General features: G+C 41.2%; 2 protein-coding genes and 1 long non-coding RNA gene across 3 annotated transcripts in view; 2 read left to right on the forward strand and 1 right to left on the reverse strand.

Annotated features, from left to right (window-relative positions):
- Positions 1-5762, forward strand: part of caprin1b (cell cycle associated protein 1b) — a 101695-nt gene extending 95933 nt beyond the window's left edge. Inside the window, exon 18 of the mRNA XM_060839074.1 lies at positions 5416-5762. Coding sequence (XP_060695057.1) covers positions 5416-5498 — 83 coding nt within the window. The 3' untranslated portion in view covers positions 5499-5762. The remainder of the gene's footprint in view (positions 1-5415) is intronic.
- A 5115-nt stretch (positions 5763-10877) lies between these two features.
- On the reverse strand, positions 10878-14720 carry LOC132824490 (uncharacterized). The gene is made up of 3 exons (XR_009645667.1): positions 14641-14720; positions 12435-12633; positions 10878-11333 (listed from the first exon to the last, which is right to left on the reverse strand). It is a non-coding gene; the product is annotated as an uncharacterized LOC132824490 (long non-coding RNA).
- Positions 14721-14756: 36 nt separating this feature from the next.
- The window catches only part of nat10 (N-acetyltransferase 10), a 78178-nt gene continuing 70284 nt past the window's right edge, over positions 14757-22650 (forward strand). Inside the window, exons 1-2 of the mRNA XM_060839075.1 lie at positions 14757-14868; positions 17183-17317. Of these exons, the coding sequence (XP_060695058.1) occupies positions 17210-17317 (108 nt within the window). The 5' untranslated portion in view covers positions 14757-14868; positions 17183-17209. The remainder of the gene's footprint in view (positions 14869-17182; positions 17318-22650) is intronic.

Raw genomic sequence — 22650 nt, forward strand, 5'->3', positions numbered from 1 at the left:
TTTATTTAAAAGGAAATGGAGCATAAAAATGAGCTTTTTTTTTCTAAGACTGTACCAGGTGCAAGTCAGACCACAATTGGAATGCAAAGAAGGATTTCTTTCCCCTTATGGTATCAATTTCATTCAGCAGTTTTTAATTGTACAGTTCATAGAAGATGCTTGAAGGATCAGATCTTAAATCAATCTTGACACAAGATTGCTAATCATCTTAATTTTCTCAAAAATCTTATCTCCTCTATATCAAAGCAGTGGTATCATTACCTGATCAAAAGTTGTGAAAATTAACGTGGCTATTTTGGTGTACTGTATTTTTGAAAAGCAGGTGAAACTATTTGTTGACCTCTTATATTGTGGACTGCAGTTCCCATCAGTTAAATTGCTTCATATTTTGATTATCAGTCTGCTAGTGACAGAATCATAGACGTCTCTTCTATGCAATTGTATGGTATCTCAAATGATACACAAGCTACAGGGTGTCACGTCAGAGTTGTTTGTAGGCATGGCAATCTGACTTATTCTGTGCGATGTTTGAGTTTTGGATTTCTGAAAAACATCCATTGCTTTTTTTTTGCCTAATGGTACCCAGATTTATTATCTGGTTTTCAGCCTTTATTGTGGTGAGATGTAAAATTAGACCTCTGGATTGCTCATCTGTATGCTGTTGTTAACTTCATAGATACTAACTGTCCAGGGTTTGAGTTTTCTGTTTTGGTACATATTATTTGAAGATGGTGATTTGTAACACTGACTAGAGATTCAGGTAAGTAAAAAGTTATAATATTTTCTAAACTAAAACGTTACATTCCAAGTGCAAATACCTTTTGAGAGTACACAACACACTGCCACCTCACTTTATGGTGAAAGTGGAAAAAAAATGTCTTCGGTGGTATAATGCACAGCCACATTTGGGTAGGGAATATAGCCATCTACCAAGTTTAAAAGTGCCTCTTCACTCAAAACATCAGGTCAAAGTTCACTATTTGGACAAGGTGTCGGAATGTTGCTAGCATGTAAAACCATCTCTCTATCATTGAGATTTTCAGGAAGGCAGAAATGAGGAGATGGGGTGAAATACATCTTTTGTTGTGCAATTTATTTATTTTTTTTAATGTAGACTTAATCCAAAAGATGATTCTTATTTTTGTCCATTTGTTCTTGAAAGATAAACTGTTAGATTATCAGTTATTGCACAGGCATTTATGTTGCTTGATTTGAGCACTACAGGTCATTCTGCTAAATGCGTGTTTCGTTAACATGAATTCACGATAACCAGATTGATGAATTGGGGACACTGTTTCTAAAATGCAATGTTTTAAAGCACCTATTGGTTATAATGTGATTCCAGCCCAATGAGTTAAAATAGTGCTGCTATTCTGCGATTTTCTTGTAACACCAGGTTTGTACAAGAAAGGAACTACTGCATTATAGCAGAACTGACTGTAGTGTACTTTATATATTCCTCTGACTCTAGACTGTGCAGTTACTGTGCCTTACTCTACCATATTTAATGTCTACTTTGAGTGTTTTGTAGACATATATTTCATATTTTTGTATAGAAACAGTATGAAAAAAATTAGAGCTCACAATCATTATAAAAGCTTTCTTAATTAAAATTACATGCTATTAGTGATTGAGGAAATTCTTCCAAATTGAATTTGGGAACATCCAATGATTGGGAAAGCCTCGCGATGTATGTTATGCCACTTGATTTGTGCCTGAGGGAGAAATTCAATTTAAAAAGAACTATTTGATTAGAACAGTTTGAATGTAACACTGAGATGCATTAAGAATGATTGCTGAACCCCAGCTTACTTTTGTATGCAATAGTTAACATAGCTATACACAATGGTCTAAAATTGCATCACTGCCTCAACATATTTGATTGGTTGATTCAAGCTTCATATTTTAAATTTTGGTATATCCATTTTCTGCAGCTGGAAATTAAACCTGTTAAATATTTTGTAATGTTTCAATAGGAAGCATCTTTCTCTTCTGTAAGTAATTATCAATGGATGTATCCATTGTTACATGCACTAATTTGCTATTCAGAATCACTTACTGCCTGTGGCGGTAAATAATCTAAAGGAATTAGTCAAAATTGAGACATTATATTTGTTCTTGCTCTCCAGTTCTACCATTATGCTTTGAAACTAAATAGCATGCACATGTATGTGCCCCATACCTTTATAGGACTAAAACAATTAATTTCGTAAATGTCTGTTTGCGTACATTTCTATAGAGAACCAACACAAATAGTTTTCATCTGTTATAATCACCTTTTGTGGATGTTTTCTAATCAACCTGTAAGAAATATTATATACCCTGGAGCAGTTGGGACTTGAATCCAGAACTCTTGGCCCCAAGGCCAGGACACTACCGCTGTGAGATGTGTTCTTGAAATCACATCCTTGTCTTAAATGGTGGCATGATTGTTTCCAGTCTTTCCTTTCATCAATCACATTTATGCCATATTTCTCCTTGGCTTTTGAGTAATTTGGCCGTCCTCTTTCTTTCCACTGTTGTGTGACATAAATGAGCTGATTTTGCTTGGAGTTGAAGATATTATTGAAGATGTGTGTTTGTCATTTACCCCAATGGCCCTATTTGACATGCTTTTAGCTCCTGTGAAGAATGTGCCTAGGCTGCAAAACAACGGACTTTGTTGGGTCCCATTGGGTTAACATTGTACAATCTGTACCTCATGAAAAGGTTCTGGCTTAGTAATCCTGAACCCCAGGGTAATGTTCTGGGGATGTAGGTTCAAATCACACCAAGGTAAATGGTGAAATACATGAAAAATCTGGTATAAAAAAAGGCTAATCTGATGGTGATCACAATGAATTGTCATAAAAACCCATGTAGTTCACTGATCCTTTAGGAAAGGACATCAAACGCCCTTACCTGGTCTAAATCTAATCTAATGTACATCTGATTCCTGACTCTGAAACTCTCAATGATTGACTCTTAAATGTCCACTGAAATAGGCTAGTAATCCACTCAGTTCAATTAGGCATACAGGAATGTGCATCTGCACTTTTTTTTTTGTTGTAGCTGTTGGATGTCAGGCTGGTTTTGATTTTGCAATTTTCTGGATATGAAACAGAATTAATTGTTCCAGGTGGCTCGAATGTAGAAGTCAGAGGATGGTTGTGGAGGGTTGCTTTTCAGGTTGAAGGCCTGTGACCAGCGTTATGCCATAAGGATGAATGCTGTGTCCACTGCTTTTAGACATTTACACAAACAATTTGGATATGAACAGAGGTATGGTTAGTTTGCAAATGACACCAAAAGTAGAGGAGTAGTGAACAGCAAAGGAGCTTACCTCAGGACACAACAGGATCTTAATCAGATGGGGAAAGGAGTGGCAAATGGTGTTTAATTTAGATGTATGTGAGGTCTGCATTTTGGAAAGGCGATTCAGAGTAGGACTTACACACTTAATGGTAAGGTCCTGGGGATTGTTGGTGAACAAAGAGATCTTGGAGTGCAGTTTCATATTTCTTTGAAAATGGAGTCACAGGATAGTGAAGAAGGAGTTTGGTGTGCATTGAATAAAGGTGTTGGGAGGTCCTGTTGCGGCTGTACGGGACACTCGTTCGGTTACTATTGGAATACTGCGTGCAATTTGCTCTCCCTGCTATCGGAAGGATGTTGTGAAACTTGAAAAGATTTATGAGGGTATTGCCAGGGTTGGAGTTCTAGGGAGAAACTGAATAGGCTGAAACTATACTCCCTGGAGCATTAGAGGCTGAGGGGTGACCTGATAAAGATTCATAAAATCATGAGGGGCATGGATAGAGTAAATAGTGAAGGTCTTTACCCTGGGGTGGGGGAGACTAAAACGAGAGGGTAGACGTTTAAGGTGAGAGGGTAAAAATTTAAAAGGGACCTCGGGTGGTTGGGGTGGGGGGGCAACCTTTTCACCTAGAGGGTGGTGCATGTCTGGAAAACAGCTACCAGAGAGGAAGTGATGGAGGCTGGTACAATGACAACATTTAAAAGGCATCTGGATGAGTACGTGAATAGGAAGGGTTTAGAGGGATAAGGGCCAAATACTGGCAAATGGGACTAGATTGGTTGAGGATCTCTGGTTGGGCATGGACGAGTTGGGCTAAAAGGTCTGTTTACATGCTGTACATCTCTGACCGCCAACTTTAGAACTTCCATTGGTCCACCTGTAAAATGCAAGAACATCCATTTTTAAGCCCCTTCAAGCCAACTGCTATTCTTCAGAAAAAGCAGTTAATATTAATGCCATTAGTGAGTGGGTTTGCACAATTTACAGAAATGCAGAGAGGGAACATGCGGTGGGACATTTCAAGTATTGATTTAACCTGTTTTTCTCCCTGACTCTGAAAATGATCAGTGGATACCTTAATTGCAAAGTGATAACATGGATTGGAATATTATACAATCAGATTTTACTGATTTATCTGGATTGAAATGGGCTTTTTTACTGTAGCTAACTGGTTGCTGCATGTTGAGGATTGTTTTAATAAATGGAACTTAATAGGAAGTTTGAGGTGCCTCATTTGTCAAAAGTTTTCAAAAAATACAGTTGCAGCATGAAGACATGGCATTCAGTTTTGCTTTTGTTTTGTGCATCTAATAAAAATAAAATATTTCATCTGGTGATTTAATTGAGGAAATGATGTAGTACATCTCCATCATGTTGCATTGTTAGTTATACTGCCAAATCAAAATTCTGCTTAACCCTGCACTTTGAACTGGATTTGAGTTAGATTTTCATTCATAAAGTACAGTGTGCTAATGGTGATTCCAAGATGAGTTTTAATCTGCAAGATTTAGCTTGAGTGTTGTTTCTGGTGGTTAGCATGACTTGAATGATGTCAAAATGGAAAGCAGGTTTTTTAGTGAGCAGGATTTAAGTTACAGCTTGGCATGCAGCGGACTCTTTGGGATGCTTTCATCACTGTGAAAAACATCTGATTGTTACACTTTATTTTGTGGTCTATTTTATAGAAGACTCCAATACTTGTTCATGAAAGCACTTCTTGCTTAATGTAGTAAAATGACACTAAGTGCTTCACTAAATTATGGGAAATGCATATGGTCCAGAGGTCAAGAGCTCGTAGTCAATGGTATCATCAAAGGCATGAACTTTCAGATAAGTGAAGCATTGTGGTTCAGATTCTGGCATGTGGAGTGTGCAAACAGCATTGTTCTTTAAAATAAAACTTGGTAGAAGTTTAAACTTTATACAACCTGGGTGGGTTGAAGGATAACAATGGAGATCCTAGCAGTCCTTGCACCAACCTCTCTGGTAGATTACATGTTTTCCAAATTTTGTTTTACTACTTTGGGTGAGTTATACCCCACTCTGAAGCTTTTATGCTTTCTTATTCAGTACTTGCTGGGAGGTAAATTTTATTTATTTTTGGTCTTATTTTGCAGGCCGGGGAGGATTGATCAGGCCCAGAGGTATGAATAAAAAGATTGTAACTGCGACTCAGATGACACCTCAGGAAGTGATTTAAACTGGACCCTCCCTCCCCATGTCTGATGATGGGGGTTTTTGTGCAACTGTGAAGTATTTCAAACAACAATCATAAATACCACAAGAATTTATGGATTATTGTACCCTCTGCAACCTGACTTGTAACATCCAACTAGTCCCAGACAGTGGAATTGAATGCCCCCTTTGTGGCAATGATTGCACAATGTGATTTTTTAAAAAAAACTAAAAATACCCTAAAATAAGCAAAAACTGTAACAAGAAATAAAACTTTTTACAAAAATTATATTATTATTTTCTGTGTTTTCTTGGTATGTGTTTGGCTTATACTCAAGTCATTTAATTCTCCTTGCTGCTCTTCTAAAATAAATTATGATATGCAACATAGAAAATACTTGCTACATTTATGTGAATCTAAGGTACATTTCTAAACAGTCTGTAAAATTATTCCAGATTGCGAATTTGCAATTGAGTTCTAATTCAAAGAAAAAATTTAAGTTGAACTGAAACTGAACATCATCATGATCAGAAATGTTTATCTTCAGAAAACATTATATTTGTGGGACGTTTCTTCGGTGGCGGGGGGAAATTGTGTTCAATACTTGACAGCAAAAGTGTTATTTTTACATCAGAGATTATAGTTTTAATTCCAGTTTTGATATTTTTCACTTGAGTTCCTTTGGAGAGGTGAAAGTGTGTTTGTCAGGAAGGGGGACGTCCTTCCCTTTTCACTCCAGTCCATAAATGCTGACACCATTGTTTAATTTGTCTTCTGTCAAGGTGGTCTTCCAAACTGAGTGTGATGTGTATGTTACAAAAATTCAGACATTGAAAGCAGGGTCTGTATCTTCATCAGTTGATCCCAAGTAGAAGTTGGTTAACTTCGAACAGATCATAGTTTGAATATAGGGCAGTGCATTCTTAGTTGGCCAGGATGAATATTAAAGTTCAACTCTATCTCATGAACCAAGTATCTGAGCTGTTAAGTTTGAGAAAGATGTTTCCATTTTTGGTCTATACCAATGGGTTCAATTTATTCATTTGTAAACCCCTATATCATATCTTTAATTTATGACCTAGAGCCTTGTGCCAGAACCAAAACTTAAAAGGGAGGTCCTCGAGAGTAATTTCATACCTGTAGGATTTAATTTGTGATTAAGTTCCACATGTTCTAAAGTTTTTGTTTGACTTAATATTTGCCATATGAACACCATCCAAGCAGTTGAAATACTTGCTAGACACGACGTTAACAGAAATCTTGACCCAGCTTCATCAGATAAACAAGGGGAAAAAGAACTCCTACCTTTTCCTCTGCCCACCCTTCTTCAAACATCACTGAAATAGTGGCCCTGCTTTCTTTCAACACATGCAGCCAGCTCTGCAGAGTTTCTTTAGTAATTTCTCTCCCTGTAACATAGAAGATATTCCCTTCAGTCTTTACGCTTGCTTAGTAGATTTCTTAACTTGGAATAGATTGCATTACAAGCTGGGCCTATCCTATCTTGCAAAGTCTGGAAATAGGTTTCTGCCAACACCAAAAATGTCATCAAGTTTTCACCCTCTGGTGCTTGATGTAGGTACTGCAAACTCATCTGGTCTTTTGAAAATAAATTAGGAAGGAGTAATTTTGTTTGAACTCTGACTTTAATTTCTGTATTTTTTGTTTTTTTTTCTTGAAGCCATTGATATTTTTTATGGTAAAAATTCTGCAACCACAGCCCAAATAGACTATTCTTAACATTTTAATTTTTAAAAAAAATAAATCAAATCACAACATTAGGTAATAGTCCAACAGGTTTACTTGGACGCACGAGCTTTTGGAATGCTGCTTCTTCATCAGGTAGCTGTGGAGCAGGATCACAGAACACAATTTTATAGCAAATGATTAGTGTCCTGCAATGAAAGGAGATATTGAACAAACCTACATTGCTGTTAAGTCTTTCATCTTTTATAATGGGTTGCAAGTTTTGGTTCATTAATAGGTAAATCATGTATGTTTGGACAGGCTTTGGAAAGTTGAGAAGTGAGTTACTTAACGCTAAATTCCTGGGCGTCTGACCTGCTGTTGTGGCCACAGTACTTATACAGCTAATCGAGTTCAATTTCTGATCAATCATTAAGCTCCCCCAGATGTTGACCGTGAAGGATTCTGTTTATGATAATGCAATTTGGTATTTAGGGAGTTAGTTAGATTCTCTCTTTGCTGATGGTCATTGCCTCGCATTCAGCTATTTTAAGTCAGTTGCAAGCCAATCAGTTGTCTCAATTTTTATGATCAGTTGTAAAATAGAATAGTACCACATTCTCAGCAATTAGTGATAAGCAACAAATGCTGACTTGGTCACAACACTTACATCAAGTTAGGGAACATTTTCTTAAAATATAAATCAAAACTCCCATTGCCCTAAGCAATATATTTTTCAAAATTCCATGTCACCCCATTCCACTTGATGTCTACAAAACATTTGAGATGACTATTCCATAGAATTGGGGACAACACTAAGTTATGGGACCAGATTCTACACTGGCTGGGAGACATCATTGCCTATCATCATAGGAGTTTGATAGCATTAGTACTATAACCCCATGGCATCAATGTGGACTTGACCAGTTTCCTCATTTCCCCTCCCCCTACTTTACCTTAGTTCCAAACTTCCAGCTCAGCACCATCCTTATGACCTGTCCCAATTGACAAATTTCCTTCCCACCTATCCATTCCACCCTCCTCTCCGACCTATCACTTTTACCTCACCTCCATCCACCGATCACGCTCTCAGCTACCTTCTGCCAACCCCCCTCCCACTTATCTCTTTTCTCCTCGAGGCTCCCACAGCCTCCTTCCCGATGAAGGGCTTTTGCCCGAAATGTCAATTTTCCCGCTCATTGGCTGCTGCCTGACCTGTACTTTTCCAGCACTACTCTATTTTTGACTCTAATCTCCAGCATCTGTAGTACCCACTTGCCACATCAGTACTGATGCTGAGTCCTAAAGCATGCTGTTGTTCAGTTGAGCTTGAGGAAGATGCTGACAGCCCACATGAGGGAAAGACCTACATCATCCTCACCAATCCACCTATCATTGCATATCTCCATAGCAGTTAGTGTGTATTGATGTACTTGTGTCTGTGATGTAGTTATGTAAGGTATGATTTGTCTGATTAATAAGCAAAACAATTTTCCCTGTATCTCTGTTCATGTGACAATACTAAATCAAATCAGTGTAGTAGTGGTAACCACCACAGTTTTTGGAGACCAAGTCCAAGAAAGACTCCATCAGTTGTGTTGTGTGCTCCTATGAACACGAATGTGAGGCTTTGTGTGCTATCATAATTAAAATTGTATTCCAATACCAAGACCAGGCATATTCCTCCCTATTGTTACTATCAAGAAATCAACTCTGGTTCAATAAGCAGTGAAGGAGCAGTGCCATCCATATTGTGAACCCTCACTTAAATTTGTACCTATGTTCCTCAAAGTCTGCTCCTCCATTTCCTACAGTTGTGTGTTTTGGTGCCCTGCTATCACAAGGATATTATTAAATCAAAGAGGGTTCAGAAAAAGATTTCGCAGGGGGTTGCCACGCCTGGAGGGTTTGAGTACTTGGGGAAGAGACTGGGACTTATTTCACTGGATTGGAGGTGGTTGAGGAGTGACCTTGAACAAGATTTTAAGTTGTAATCTAGAGGTTTATAAAATCATGAGGGGCATAGATAAGGTGAAGATCAACAGTCCTTTCCTTAGGGAATTCAAAACTACGGGGGATACTTTTAAGGTGAGGGGAGAAAGCTTTACAAAGGACCTCATGTCTGCGTGGCTTTCTTCTGGGTTCTCCAGGTTCCTCCCATAATCCAAAGATGTGCAAGTTAGGTGAATTGGCCATGCTAACTTAGCCACTGTGTTCAGGGATGTGTAGGTGAGCTGCATTAGTCAGGGGTAAATGTAGAAATAATAGGTAGGGATTTGGGTGGGATACTTTTTGCAGGGTTGGTGTGGACTTGTTGGGCCGAATGACCTGTTTACATACTATAGGGGTTCTATGGACCTGAGGGTCTTTTTCAGAGGAATGTGGGCCAAATGCAGGTAAGTGGGATTAGTTTAGTTGAGGAAAGCTGATATGGATGAGTTGGCCTGAAGGGTCTGTTTCAGTGCTGTATGATTCGATGGCATAAGTCAACGTTGAAGTGATTTCAATCATCATGCAGAAATGTTAGACTGGTGATTGATCTTGGGATCTTCCTGAGCTCTCCACCATCAGCTGCTTTCCAGTCAATTCAGGTAATGCTGTAGGGCAGGATGATGCTGGGAAGTGTACTGGGCACATCAGAAGCCACAGCGATTAGCAATATCCCAACTGCAATGTTGAAGCATTCCTGAACTAGCAGTGCCACTTGCCAAGTTCGAATACTGTTTCAAAAGAGACCCAGATATGAACTGTTGCCCAAAGCAAAAACTCCAATCACCAGTGTTTGTCTATTATCAAACATCACTGAAATGACTGAGGTTCCTGACTTTTTTAACAGTTTGGTCCAGACATTAATTAAGGCTGAATTCTAGTCAATGGAAGATCGTGACTACTTTAATATCGAGGCAGCATTTGACTGAATATGATATCAAAATGATATAAACGTTGTCAATTTGGGGATTTTGGTTACTATCTCTCGTGGATAAGGCTGTCGGTTCTGGATTGCAACTTAACATCTTCTGTCGACAGCTTGAAAGGATATGAATGGAATAGAAAGAAAAGAGTTTCAATGCCAGAATGCAATTATGTCTGACGCATCTTCCAATTTGAAAGGTTTCTGATGATGTCCTTACCTATCACGTCATTGGAACGAGATCATATTAAATAGCAGTCAATTTTGTTTAGAAGCTTCAATAGCTTGCCGCTGCTCACGTCAAATGCTGTGGTGAGAACTGAAGACTATAATGTACAGTGGTGGTCTTTAAGTGACAAATTTTCTTGCAGCTGCTAGACTGGCGTGATCTTGAAAGTAATTGACCCGGTTCTGTAAGCACACTGGAGTTCACAGGGGATCTGCTTAGTTAGAGTCTGCTGATCAGTCTGATGAGGCCAACGTGGGCAAAAGCTTTTCATACTTTGCTTCGAGGGTTGCTGCACTCTCCTTTATCCTGCACTCTCATAATCTTAGCAGGGTGCATGTTGTTGGAAGCTGTCCCATTTGTTTATCGCAGAGACGGGAGATGTTTGTGCAGCTGCTGCGAGTGTCATTTTCCTGAGCCTGGGGAGTAGCACCAGCACCTGAAGCTGGAATATACACAGGCTGACTGAGGCAGTGGCTTTGTTGTAATTAATAACTGATAAAGTGAATTAATTTTATATTGTTAAAAATCACACGACCAGGTTATAGTCCAACAGGTTTAATTGGACGGGTGACCATGGAGGGCTCAATCCTAACACAGAATTTATAGCAAAAATTTACAGTGTGATGTAATTGAAATTATACACTGAAAAATTGATTGTCTGTTAAACCTTTCATCTGTTTGAATACAGTGATAGTTTCACTTCTTTCATGTGTAAATCACAAAACCTTTTTTTTAAAAGGTTGCATTTTCAGGTTAGCTGTTAACAATGGATGATAGTAAGACAATATGTTGAAGGTGTTAACCCCCTGTGGTCTCTGTCTATGCCATGATGTTTAGATTGATTCTAATCTAAAAAGTGAGATAATGGAATGAGACTCCGAGAATTCTTTCAAGGTGCCAGCAAGGTGATCCCAATGAGCCCACTGGTAAACTGGAACAGTCATCACCGGGATCTGCAGAGGAGTGACCAAAGGAGGTGTCAACTTGGACCTCACCGGAGGGCCGCTGCCCTGGGCTTGACATGTAGCTCAAACTGTCAGGAAATATTTAAATGTCAGATTCATCAGCCAGACCCACAAGGTAGAACAAAACATCACCAGTTCACAACGTAATGCCATCCAGGCTCTCAAAACCAATCACAACATTGTTATCAAACCAGCAGATAAAGGAGGAGCCATTGTCATTCAGAATAGAACAGATTACTGCGAGGAAGTACCAACTGATCTGACCTAAGAACACACCCGTGAATTAAACACATTGATCAGAATTTTGGATCCAGGCCTTCAGAGTTCCCAACGCACCCTCATCCACGTACTTCTCATGTAGATGACTTTTACTGCCTTCCAAAGGTACACAAAGCCAACACAGGACGTCCCATTGTGTTGGGCAATGGGGCCCTATGTGAGAATCTCTCCGGCTATGTTGAAGGCACCTTGAAACCTATTGTACAGTGGATCCCCAGCTTCTGACGCGACACTATATGGATTTGTTACAGAAACTCAGCACCCACGGACCAGTCGAACCAGGAACATTTCTCGTCACAATGGACGTTTCCGCACTCGCCACCAGTAACCCCCACAATGATGGCATCATGGCAACAGCCTCAGTACTTAACACCAACAACTGCCAATCTCCAAACACCATCCTACAACTCATCCACTTTATCCTTGGTCACAATGTCTTCACCTTTGACAACCAGTTCTTCGTCCAGACACATGGAACAGCCATTGGGACCAAATTTGCACCCCAATATGCCAACATTTTTATGCACAGGTTCGAACAAGACGACTTCTTGATGCAGGATCTCCAACCAATGTACAATGGGTACATTGACAACATTTTCTTCCTCTGGACCCATGGCAAGGAGTCACTGATAAAACTACACAGTGACATCAAGTTTCATCCCACTATCAAACTCACCGTGGACTACTCTCGACTATCTGTCTCATTCTTGGACACATGCATCTTCATCAAGGATGGACACCTCAGCAACACACACTACCGCAAACCCACAGACAACCTCACAGTGCTACACTTCTCCAGCTTCCACCCAAAACACATTAAAACAGCCATCCCCTGTGGACAAGCCCTACGCGTTCACCGGATCTGTGCAGATGAGGAATGTGACAGACACCTGGAAGTACTCCGGGATGCCCTCACAAGAACGGGGTACGATGCCCAACTCATCGACCACCAGTTCCGACGTGCCACAGCAAGGAACTGTAATCTCCTCCTCCGGAGACAGACATGTGCTGCAACCGACAGGGTACCCTTCGCCCTTCGTTGTTCCATATTTCCCAGGAGCTGAAAAACTACACCATGTCCTTCATGACCTGCAACACATTATCAATGAGAATGAGATGAGCACCTCATCAAGACCTTCCCCACTACTTGCCTTTAAACAACTGCCAAACCTAAAACAGATCATTGTTTGTAGCAAGCTGCCTGGCTCTCGGGACAATTTCATACAACCCTGTCAGGGTAGGCGCTGCAAGATGTGTCAGAGTGTGGACATACCACCATTATGCATGGGGACACCTCCCACCTTGTACATGGCAGGTACTCATGTGACTCAGCCAATGTTGTCTGTCTTATATGTTCCAGGCAAGGATGCCCTGAGGCATGGTACATTGGGGAAACTGAGCAAAGGCTATGACAACAGATGAATGGGCACCACATAGCAATCAACAGACAGGAGTGTTCCCTCCTAGTTGGGGAACACTTCAGTGGTCCAGGACATTTGACCTCGGACCTTCGAGTGACCATCCTCCAAGGCGGACTTTGGGACAGGCACCAGCGAAAGGTGGCCAAGCAGAGGCTGATAGCTAAGTTCAGCACCCATAGGGAAGGCCTCAACCGGGACCTTGTGTTCATGTCATACTACAGGTGAACACCCATGCACTCTACAAACACAGGCACTCCCATACACACACACACAGGCGCGCGCACACAGATACCCACAGATAGCCTTACAGACACACACACACTCCCATGTGCACCCCCTCACAGACTTAAGACACTCTCCACTTACCACACACACTTTCTCTCACACTCAACCCCCAACCCAGACCCAGACACACACACACACACCCACATACACACATTTTGTGGGGTGAATTTGCACTTGCAGGGTTACATTGTACTTTGAAAAAGAGCAGCAGAATCAACGTTTCTTCAGGAATGAGGAAGGTGTGCCAAGCAGGTGAATATAAAAGGTAGAGAGGAGGGACTTGGGGGATGGGTGTTGAGAATACGATAGGTGGAAGGAGGTTAAGGTGAGGGTGATAGGCTGGAGAGGGGGTGGGGGCGGAGAGGTCAGGAAGATGATTGTAGGTCAAGAAGGCGGTGCTGAGTCTGAGGGTTGGGACTGAGGTAAGGTGGGGGGGAGGGAAAATGAAGCTGGAGAAATCTACATTCATCCATTGTGGTTGGAGGGTTCCTAGGCAGAAGATGAGGCGCTCTTCCTCTCGGCGTCGTGTTGCCATGGTCTGGTGATGGACGAACCAAGGACCTACCTATCCTTGGCTGAGTGGGAGGGGGAGTTCAAGTGTTCTGTCACGGGGCGGTTGAGTTGGTTGGTGCGGGTGTCCCAGAGGTGTTCTCTGACACGTTCCGCAAGTAGGCAGCCTGTCTCCCCAATGTAGGGGAGGCCACATCAGGTGTGGACGCAAGTTTTGCATTTCTTGCGGTTGCAGGGGAAGGTGCCGGGAGTGGAGGTTGGGTTGGTGGGGGGTGTGGACCTGACGAGGGAGTCACGGAAGGAGTGGTCTTTCCGGAACGCTGATAGGGGAGGGAAATATATCCTTGGTGGTGGGGGACTGTTTGAAGGTGGTGGAAATGACGACGGATTATACGATGTAGCTGGAGGTTGGTAGGGTGGAGGGTGAGGACCAGTGGGGTTCTGTCCTGGTGGTGATTGGAGGGGCAGGGTTCAAGGGTAGAGGAGCAGGAAGTGGAGGAGATGCGGTGGAGAGCATTGTCGATCACTTCTGGGGGGAAATTGTGGTCTTTGAAGAAAGACTTAAATTATACATTGAAAAATTGATTATTCAGTTACATCACATAGTAGTTTTTTGCTATAAATTCTGTGTTAGGATTGAGTTCTTCATAATCACCTGATGAAGTAGTGTCACTCTGAAAGCTAGTGCTTCCACTTAAACCTGTTGGACTATAACCTGGTGTTGTGTGATTTTTAACTTTGTACAGCCCAGTCCAACAGCAGCATCTCCAAATCATAACTGAAGACGACTGATATAAAATTATGTTAATAAATGCCAAACTACACAACCAGGATTGCAGAATTTTTGGACATGAACGCTTTTTTGTGGCTGTTAACCCACCTTTAACCAAGTGCCCTGGAGGCAGCTAGAGTTGTCCATCTGTTGTTGTATCTTGACGTCACAAGTCGCCCCTAACGGAAGTAGCTTCTGACCTTTCAACGTCATCAGCAGTGGCCGGAAGTGAACGCGCTTCTGATTTCCGGTGCCGCGTGACCCTCGTTTTTCCCGGCGTGAGAATAGTCCACCCCCTCAAAGGGAGAGAGAATTAAAGAAAACGTCCGGCTGAAGGTGAGAGTATGAAGTCGACGAAATAAAATCAGACGACGCGACCTAGCGCCGGGCGAGCGGCTGTCCCAGTGAGAGATCCACGTGGGGTCAGATTCTACCCCCAGTAAACACAGAGAGAGAGAGAGAGTCTTCATTCACTACAGAAACTCTGCACAGTTTGTATAATCCACCGCCACTCCAGAGAAACGGTGCATGTACCCTCTCAATACAGGCTGTGTGTCTATCCCCGTAATTACAGAGTGGGTGTGCACTCCTTAATTGTCGACAGGGTCCGGGGTCTGTGTCTGTGCGCCCCACAATTAGAGAGAGAGAGAGAATGTCCGTCCCTATCTGTACAGAGTGGGTGCCTGCGCGTGCACCCCTCGGTCATGGAGAGTGTGCGCGTGCCCCTGGTGTGACAGGCGAGACAGTGTCTCCCCACCGTCGCCCTCGCCCGATTATAAACAGAATGTGTCCCCAAGTAATTGATCCATGGGAAGCGGGCCCTGGCTGGGTCCGAACTTATTGCCCATCGTTAGTTGTCCTGTGAAGGTTGTGGTGAGTACGTAAATTGTCCCGAGTATGGCAAGTGCGTGCAGTATAAGACCCTGTTTTGACAAGGATGTGCTCACGTGGCCCCCAGTATGGTGCACATGAACCCCAAACAAGATAAATGTTGAATCAAAGATTGGCATTCAACCATCAAGCTTGTTTCATTATGCAGTGAGATCCTGGCTTATCTGATGATGTGTAATTCCACTTTCCTGCCTGTTCCCCATAATTCTTAAATCTTTTCATGTTTAAAAATCTTTCTATCTCAGAATCTTGAATGTACTTAATGACCAAGCCTCAATAGCCCTCTACAGTAAATAATTCCACAGATTACTGCCCTCAAAGAAGACATTCTTCCTCATCTCTCTAAATGAATAACCTTTAAGTCTGAGAATCTGCTTTCTGGTCCTAGAGTCTCCTGCAAGGGAAAACCACCTTTCAGCATGTATTTTGTTAAGCTCTGAAGCATCTTACATTTTTCAATATGGTCATCTTTCACTTCAATGTGTATGTGACCAACTTACTCAGCTTCTCTCAAGCAATACACTTTATTCTCATGATGAACTGAGGGCACCTTTTTTTCTTCAACACTATGGGCTTTTATGCATTTAAGTAAAGAGATTTTTTAACTTTGCTTTTTTATCATTTTTTATCCTTTGATCTGTTTTAATTTTTTTTTGTTCTTTGTACATTGTCCCTGGTGTGTTCTGGGTATCATTAAACAGTTGTCCTGAAAGTCTGTTTGTACGTTTTTACTTTGTCAGCCTATGTATCTCTCTCCAGAATTCCCTTCCCCACTCCACTTAGTTCAAAGTTGTCTCAGCAGTCCTAGTTCAAGTGAAGTGGGAGTGATAGCGATCTCAAGTTCAGACCTGTCTGCTTGTCCATGACAGCCTCCCAAACGGATTTGAGGTCTTGGCAGTTTTAGAAAATGCAATGGCCTCTCTAAATCCCTGTAACTTGGTGAATTTGTTATAGTTTTGTGCTTCAGGCTTCATCTTGAAGCATCAGTGCGCTCTGCTTCCCTCAATATAGTTCTATCACCCTGACTGGTTCTGATCAGTTGAACTTGGATTGTCGTAGCCATGAACTGGCCCACGGGGTGGATAAAATTGTCTCCATTTGTTTTTTGAAGTTCTCTGATTGTAAAAGAATCTGCTTGAGATCAGATAAGACCTGCACCACTGGCTTGAACCTATCCATTTGCCTGTGTGGTTCATGGATTAAATGTATTGCCTGTCTCTGTCTCTGTCTCTGCTCAGCCAGTCTGACATTCCTTATGATATTTTGCTCTTCCAATTCTGGCTTTTTGTGTTTTCCTGATTTTCTTTATTGGTATCATCTCAGTCATAAACCCTAAAAATCTGTCCTTTTTTTTCTCTCTCCTCCTTTTCGTCATTCCTTAAACATCTCTCACTAAGTTTTTGGTCACGTGTCTGAATATTTTTGTGCCAAATTTAGTAGCATTCTAAAGCTTCAAGGGCTGTTTGACTCTGTTGCAAGTCATGTATTAGTTGTGTAAAAAATGAGGTCTGCAGATGCTGGAGATCACAGCTGAAAATGTGTTGCTGGTCAAAGCACAGCAGGCCAGGCAGCATCTCAGGAATTCCCTTTTCCTGATATGCTGCCTGGCCTGCATGTATTAGTTGTGTCCTGGAGTTTGGGTTTCTGGACGTTTTACTGCATGCCAAAATGCTGACAGAGGAAAACATTACAATTTTTTCATGTTGTGAGCTTCGAATATGTAAAAGCAATCTGTTAAAATATCTTCAAATCTTATTAGGCATCTTCCTGTAACGGAGGCTTCATCATGTTCAGGAAGAAACTAGATAATCGCATCCGTGTCCAAATTGAAAATGGTGTGACGCAGCGCCAAAGGACTATGTTCATCATTGTCGGAGATCATGGCAGAGATCAGGTGAGGTGCTGATATGAATCAATGATTACTTTCTATTCTGTATGTACAATGGGTTGTAAATTTGTCTTTTTTTGAGGGAATGAATTATCTCTTTAGAATAATCATGAGAATAGAAGTTCTGTGAAGTAGAAAATTTGATGAAGTGGTTCATCATCAGGAGTCTGATGCCTGCATTCCAACCTTTGGTATAAAGGAGAGAGCACTGGCTCAGTCCTCCTCAGTTATGTAAATACAATGGAACTGGAGAACAGCTTGTGATATATCAGCATTTAAGAAGGAATGGAAGGATGAACTCAGCCAACCACGTATTATTATCTCCCCTCGAACAATCAAACAAAACCAAGATGGCACAGGAAAGACAATATGCAGTTTGGATCACAGGGGTTCCACTTGTTCTTGTCTCAGGTTACACTGTTATATATTTGGGCAGTATTGACATAAGTTGTAAAATACAGAGGTCATTGATGTGTCAGCAATAACATTGCAGTTGAGAAACAATATTTGTAACCATTCACAGGTTCAATAACTCAGCTTTAATGAAGTTAAGGAAGAAGTTTACTGATTGTACTTGAGCTCAGCTTCAGAAACTTGAACTTTTGTAAAAATTTATTTCAAATTAAGCTCATGTTCTTTAAATAAGCAATGAAATGTGAATTTCACATTCAACCAAGTCACTGAGAGCACAATCTACAGTAGTAACAATGCTGCATTATCCTTCTCAACACAACTGATCACAGCATTTATCTCCATTGTCCATCTTGATGAGACAACATTCACTTGGATCTAGATTTGACTATTCAGTTATGACCAGAATATCTTCAACAATGGCATCCCTTGATGTTATCAGTTAATTGAGAATTCTCCAGAGGATATCCTTTTATCTCTTCCTCCAGCTCCTCATCTGCCATCATAGAATCTACTTTGACATATACATTAACTGCTGCCAGTTGTTCCTCGCTACGATCATCCCTCAATCTTTTGACTGGCTGTCATTCCATTTGTTTCCTTGACTAGTTGAAATAGACCATTTCCAGGTTACTGTCTTGTTGATCCTGAGGTAACTTTCTGACTAACCAACCTCTCTTTCGTCAAGTCTACCTTCATGTAATATTGACTCTGCCTTAACTCATTTCTTTCTGAAACTCATCAAGTCTCAGGACTTGACTATTTGAAGTAATTCCAGGCCACTTTATTTTTCCATATTACGTGAACTCAAACTCACCTGAAACTGCTGTGCTGATGCTAACTTGCCAAAAGACTTATGCATTTGTCCTGCTTTCTGGCCTACATTTAACTCTAGGTCCAATAGTAGCTGCAGGATAAAATTCTCCTTGATGACAAATCTCTCTCGCTGGTTCCAGAACATCGTGCATTACAGACTTCTGGATCTTTTAATTGCTCTGATCAAGCCTTTTGTACCCACTGATTTTTTTTTTGTTCCACCACTTTGTGGCTTGCATTCAACTCCCTAGTACTTAATCTCCATCAATTACTCAAACTCGCCACCTCCTTTTTCACCTTCCTGTTTCCTAAAGAAGGGCTTATGCCCGAAACGTCGATTCTCCTGTTCCTTTGATGCTGCCTGACCTGCTGCGCTTTTCCAGCAATACATTTTTAACCTCCTTTTCCAAGACTATCTTTAAAACCTACTTTTGTCCGTGTTTTGCTCAGTTGACCAGCTATGTCTTTGTGTGGTTCACAATTGGCATTTTCAAAATATATTCAGGGTGACTTGATAGCAAACACAGTAGGCACTATGCATTTATAGTGAATGGATTCAGTCTTTAAAATGGTAATTTAGGTGCCAATCAATTAGGCTATTTTGTCATGGATGATGCCAAGCTTCGGCACATACAAATAGGGAAGAAGGGTTGACTGTTCAGTCCTTTAGGCCTCTTTTGCCATTCAATAAAATTGTGCCTAATCTGGTTGTAGTTTCAACACCATTTTTCTCTCTGTCACCCATAATGCTTAAGTTACTGATCGATCTAAATTCATCTAACTCAGCCTTGAAGACATTCAGTACTCCTTGCTTCTTATGTTTTCTGGGATAGAGAACTCCACAGACTAATGACCCTCAGGGAAGATTCTCTTCATCTCTGTCTTAACAATGAGACCTTTTAGATTCAGCTGCACTCCTGAGTTCTTTCCTCCCTTCCAAAAGAAGCTATTCACCTTATAGCCATCTTTTTTGTGATTCATGCACAGATCAAAATTTTCTGTACTGTTCTTCTTGCTAAAGTTGCCAAGACAATGATTTCCCATGTACTCGACCGACAAATTCTGCCTGCCTGCTTATCCTATCTATAATTCTTTTGACAACTTGTTTCACTTTCTTGTGTCATTGACAAATTTAACTACCATGCATTCGGGTGGTTTACCCAAGCCATATTCCATTGTGTTAAGTGTCTTCAGCCAGTGGGGCATTTTCCCCAGTTCGTATTGATTTCAGTTTTCCTTGGTTTTGATATGGTTTCAGTGAGTTAGGATGGGTAGAAGGTGCCATGAAATGTCCTTGACAAGCAAGATTAAGGAAAGTCCCAAGGCTTTTTCTACGTAGAAACGGGGCAAGAGGGTAGCTAGTGAAAGAGTTGATGCACTCCAGGACAAAGAAAGAAACTTATGCGTGGAGTCGGAAGATGTGGGTGAATTCCTTAATACTTTGCATTGGTATTCACAAAGAAGGAGGATATGGTGGATGGTGAGTCCAGAGAAGGATATGTTGATATTCTAGGGCACATCTCGATATGAAAAAACATGCTGGTATTGGATGTTTTGAAAAGCATGAAGGTTGCCAAGTTCCCAGGACCTGATGGGATCCACCCCAGAAAACTGAGGGAGGTGAGGAAAGAAATTGCAGCAGCTTTGTGTGAAAAGAGCACCTGGAATAATCTGGGAAATGTCAGATCGGTGAGCCTCACATTAGTGGTAGGGAAATTATTGGAGATGATTCCTGTGGACAGGTGTGTTAGCCATGGTAAACTGCCCTGCAGTGTTCAGTGTTCTGCAGGCTAGTGGATTAACCATGGTAAATGCAGGATTACAAGGATGGGGTTGGTCTGGGTCTGGGTGGTACGCTTGGAGGGTCAGCACAGACTCAATGGGTCAAATGGCCTCTGACTGCACTGTAGGTATTCTATGTTAGGAGAGACGAATTAATTGCTTTTTTGTCCCATTCCTCCACTGGCTAGAACAAATTCTGAATTTAAAACTGAGTTGTTAGATTTATAATAGGCAATGTCAGTGTCTCTAGCTCAGAATTGGAAACAATTCAGCCAGATTTCTCAAATTAACAAAGGTGGAGCTTTTTAATTGCAAAATGCTCAAGCAAAGCTGTAAAGATTAAGAACAAGAGGTAAAAACGTACAGCATGGTGGCTCAGTGATTAGCACTGCTGCCTCACAGTGACAGGGACCCGGGTTCAATTCCAGCCTCTGGGTGACTGTGTATACTCCACACAGGCATTCTTCCCATGTCTGTATGGATTTCCTCTGGGTGCTCTGGCTTCCTCCCACAGTCCACAGATGTGCACATTCGGTGAATTGACCAAGCTAAATTGCACAGAGTGTTCAGGGGTATGTAGATGAGGTGCATTAATCAGGGGTAAATGTAGAGAAATAGGAAAGGAGAAGGGGTCTGCGTGGGTTACTCTTTGGAGGGTCGGTGTGGAGTTGTTGGGCCAAAGGGCCTGTAGGAATTCTATAATTCTAACTTTATGCAATTAGTATTCAAAAAAAAGCCAGTCAATCCTGCAAAAGAAATCTGCAGTGTTTTCTTAGAACTGCTTCAGCAAAGTAACAGTGACATTCAGGAAAACGACTTATGCACAGATTGTTTGAATGCTGTTCTCAGGCTGAAGTCATTTTTTATTGTCATAGAACTGGTTCCTTGTTTTCTAAAAGCTGTTCCTTTTCTCAAGGATACTGTGTCCTTGGTATTTTTTAGAGTGGTTGTAAATGCTCCTGGTGCCAAATAGACTGGTGGGTACAGAGATAAAAAGGATTTTGAGAGGTCTTTTGTTTATATGTAAACTGATGTGACTTCAGGCCAAAGTGGTCATGTTTTAGAAATGACCTGTATAATGAAAGGGGAGTGGTCAGCTTTTGAACTGAGCAGTTCAGTCCAGAACTGGTTGGGAGTTCCACAGTGAGCTGTGTGGAAACTCTCTCCTTCTGCCCTTCTAACTTCAACCTGTAAGCATTTGTTCCTTTTTTAAAACTGTTTTTGAAGGAGGTTTGCTTATTGGGACTGTCATGTATATTCAGAACAGTATAATTAAAGTCTAGTTTGGATAGACTGAATTCTGTAGGAGTTTTATTTTTATTCTGTTCTTTGTGTTTTATTGTGTAATTTTGTGAATAAATGTTTTGTCTGTTTTTAAACTCTGGTAGTCAACCTTGCTCGCTTAGAGTCAAGAGTGTGGTGGTGGAAAGGCACAGCAGGTCAGGCAGCATCCGAGGAACAGGAAAATCAACGTTTCGGGCAAAAGCCCTTCATCAAGAATGGCTGATGAATGCTTTTGCCTGAAGCATCGATTTTCCTCCACCTCAGATGCTGTCTGACCTGCTGTGCTTTTCCACCACCACACTCTTGACTCTAATCTCCAGCATCTGCAGTATGCACTTTATTTGTTTGGTGAGTATGTAGTGAAAGTTAACTGGCTTACTCCAGCTAACTTTCACTGTACCCTTACCAAACAAATTGCAAAGTTCTGGTGTGGGTTTCCTGCTCAAGAATGTTTTTTGAATGGTCTGGCCTCGTCCATAACACTATACAAGCAGTTAGCACTGCAGTTTCTTTTTTGATCGATTTTAACTTCAATTTCTCCTGATAGAGAGAAATCATGTTTATTTAGACATCTCCTTGAAGAATTCTCCACTTGCATTGGTGGGGTCTTCCAAATGGGCTTTCAACCCACAAGCTTTTGTTAGAGGGAATTGAGGGGGTATGGAAAATAAAGAACATGAACACATGGGGGGAGTTAAAGTATGAAGACCATTGACAATCTGTGTTCTGTGGTATGCAGGATGGGATAAGAACAGTGGAATGTTCTTACACCAATTAGCAGAGTAAGGTTAAGGCTGAAAAGCCACTGTGGCGAGATGAGATAACACAAGTAATAAAGCAAGTTTCTCTGTTGAGTGTTATTATGACGGGATTGGGACAATAAATATTTGGGACATGACATTAAAATATCTAATTAGTAGTTAGCAGAGTGAGCTTGAGACAGGAGGCTATTGTAACAGATGGAATAGCTAAATATCTATTATGACAGGTTAGTCTGGGATGGAAGATCACTGTAGCAGAGTTAGCAATAAATATCCAACTGTGAC

Source organism: Hemiscyllium ocellatum, chromosome 18 (genome assembly GCF_020745735.1).
Source record: "Hemiscyllium ocellatum isolate sHemOce1 chromosome 18, sHemOce1.pat.X.cur, whole genome shotgun sequence".
Lineage (NCBI taxonomy): Eukaryota > Metazoa > Chordata > Chondrichthyes > Orectolobiformes > Hemiscylliidae > Hemiscyllium > Hemiscyllium ocellatum.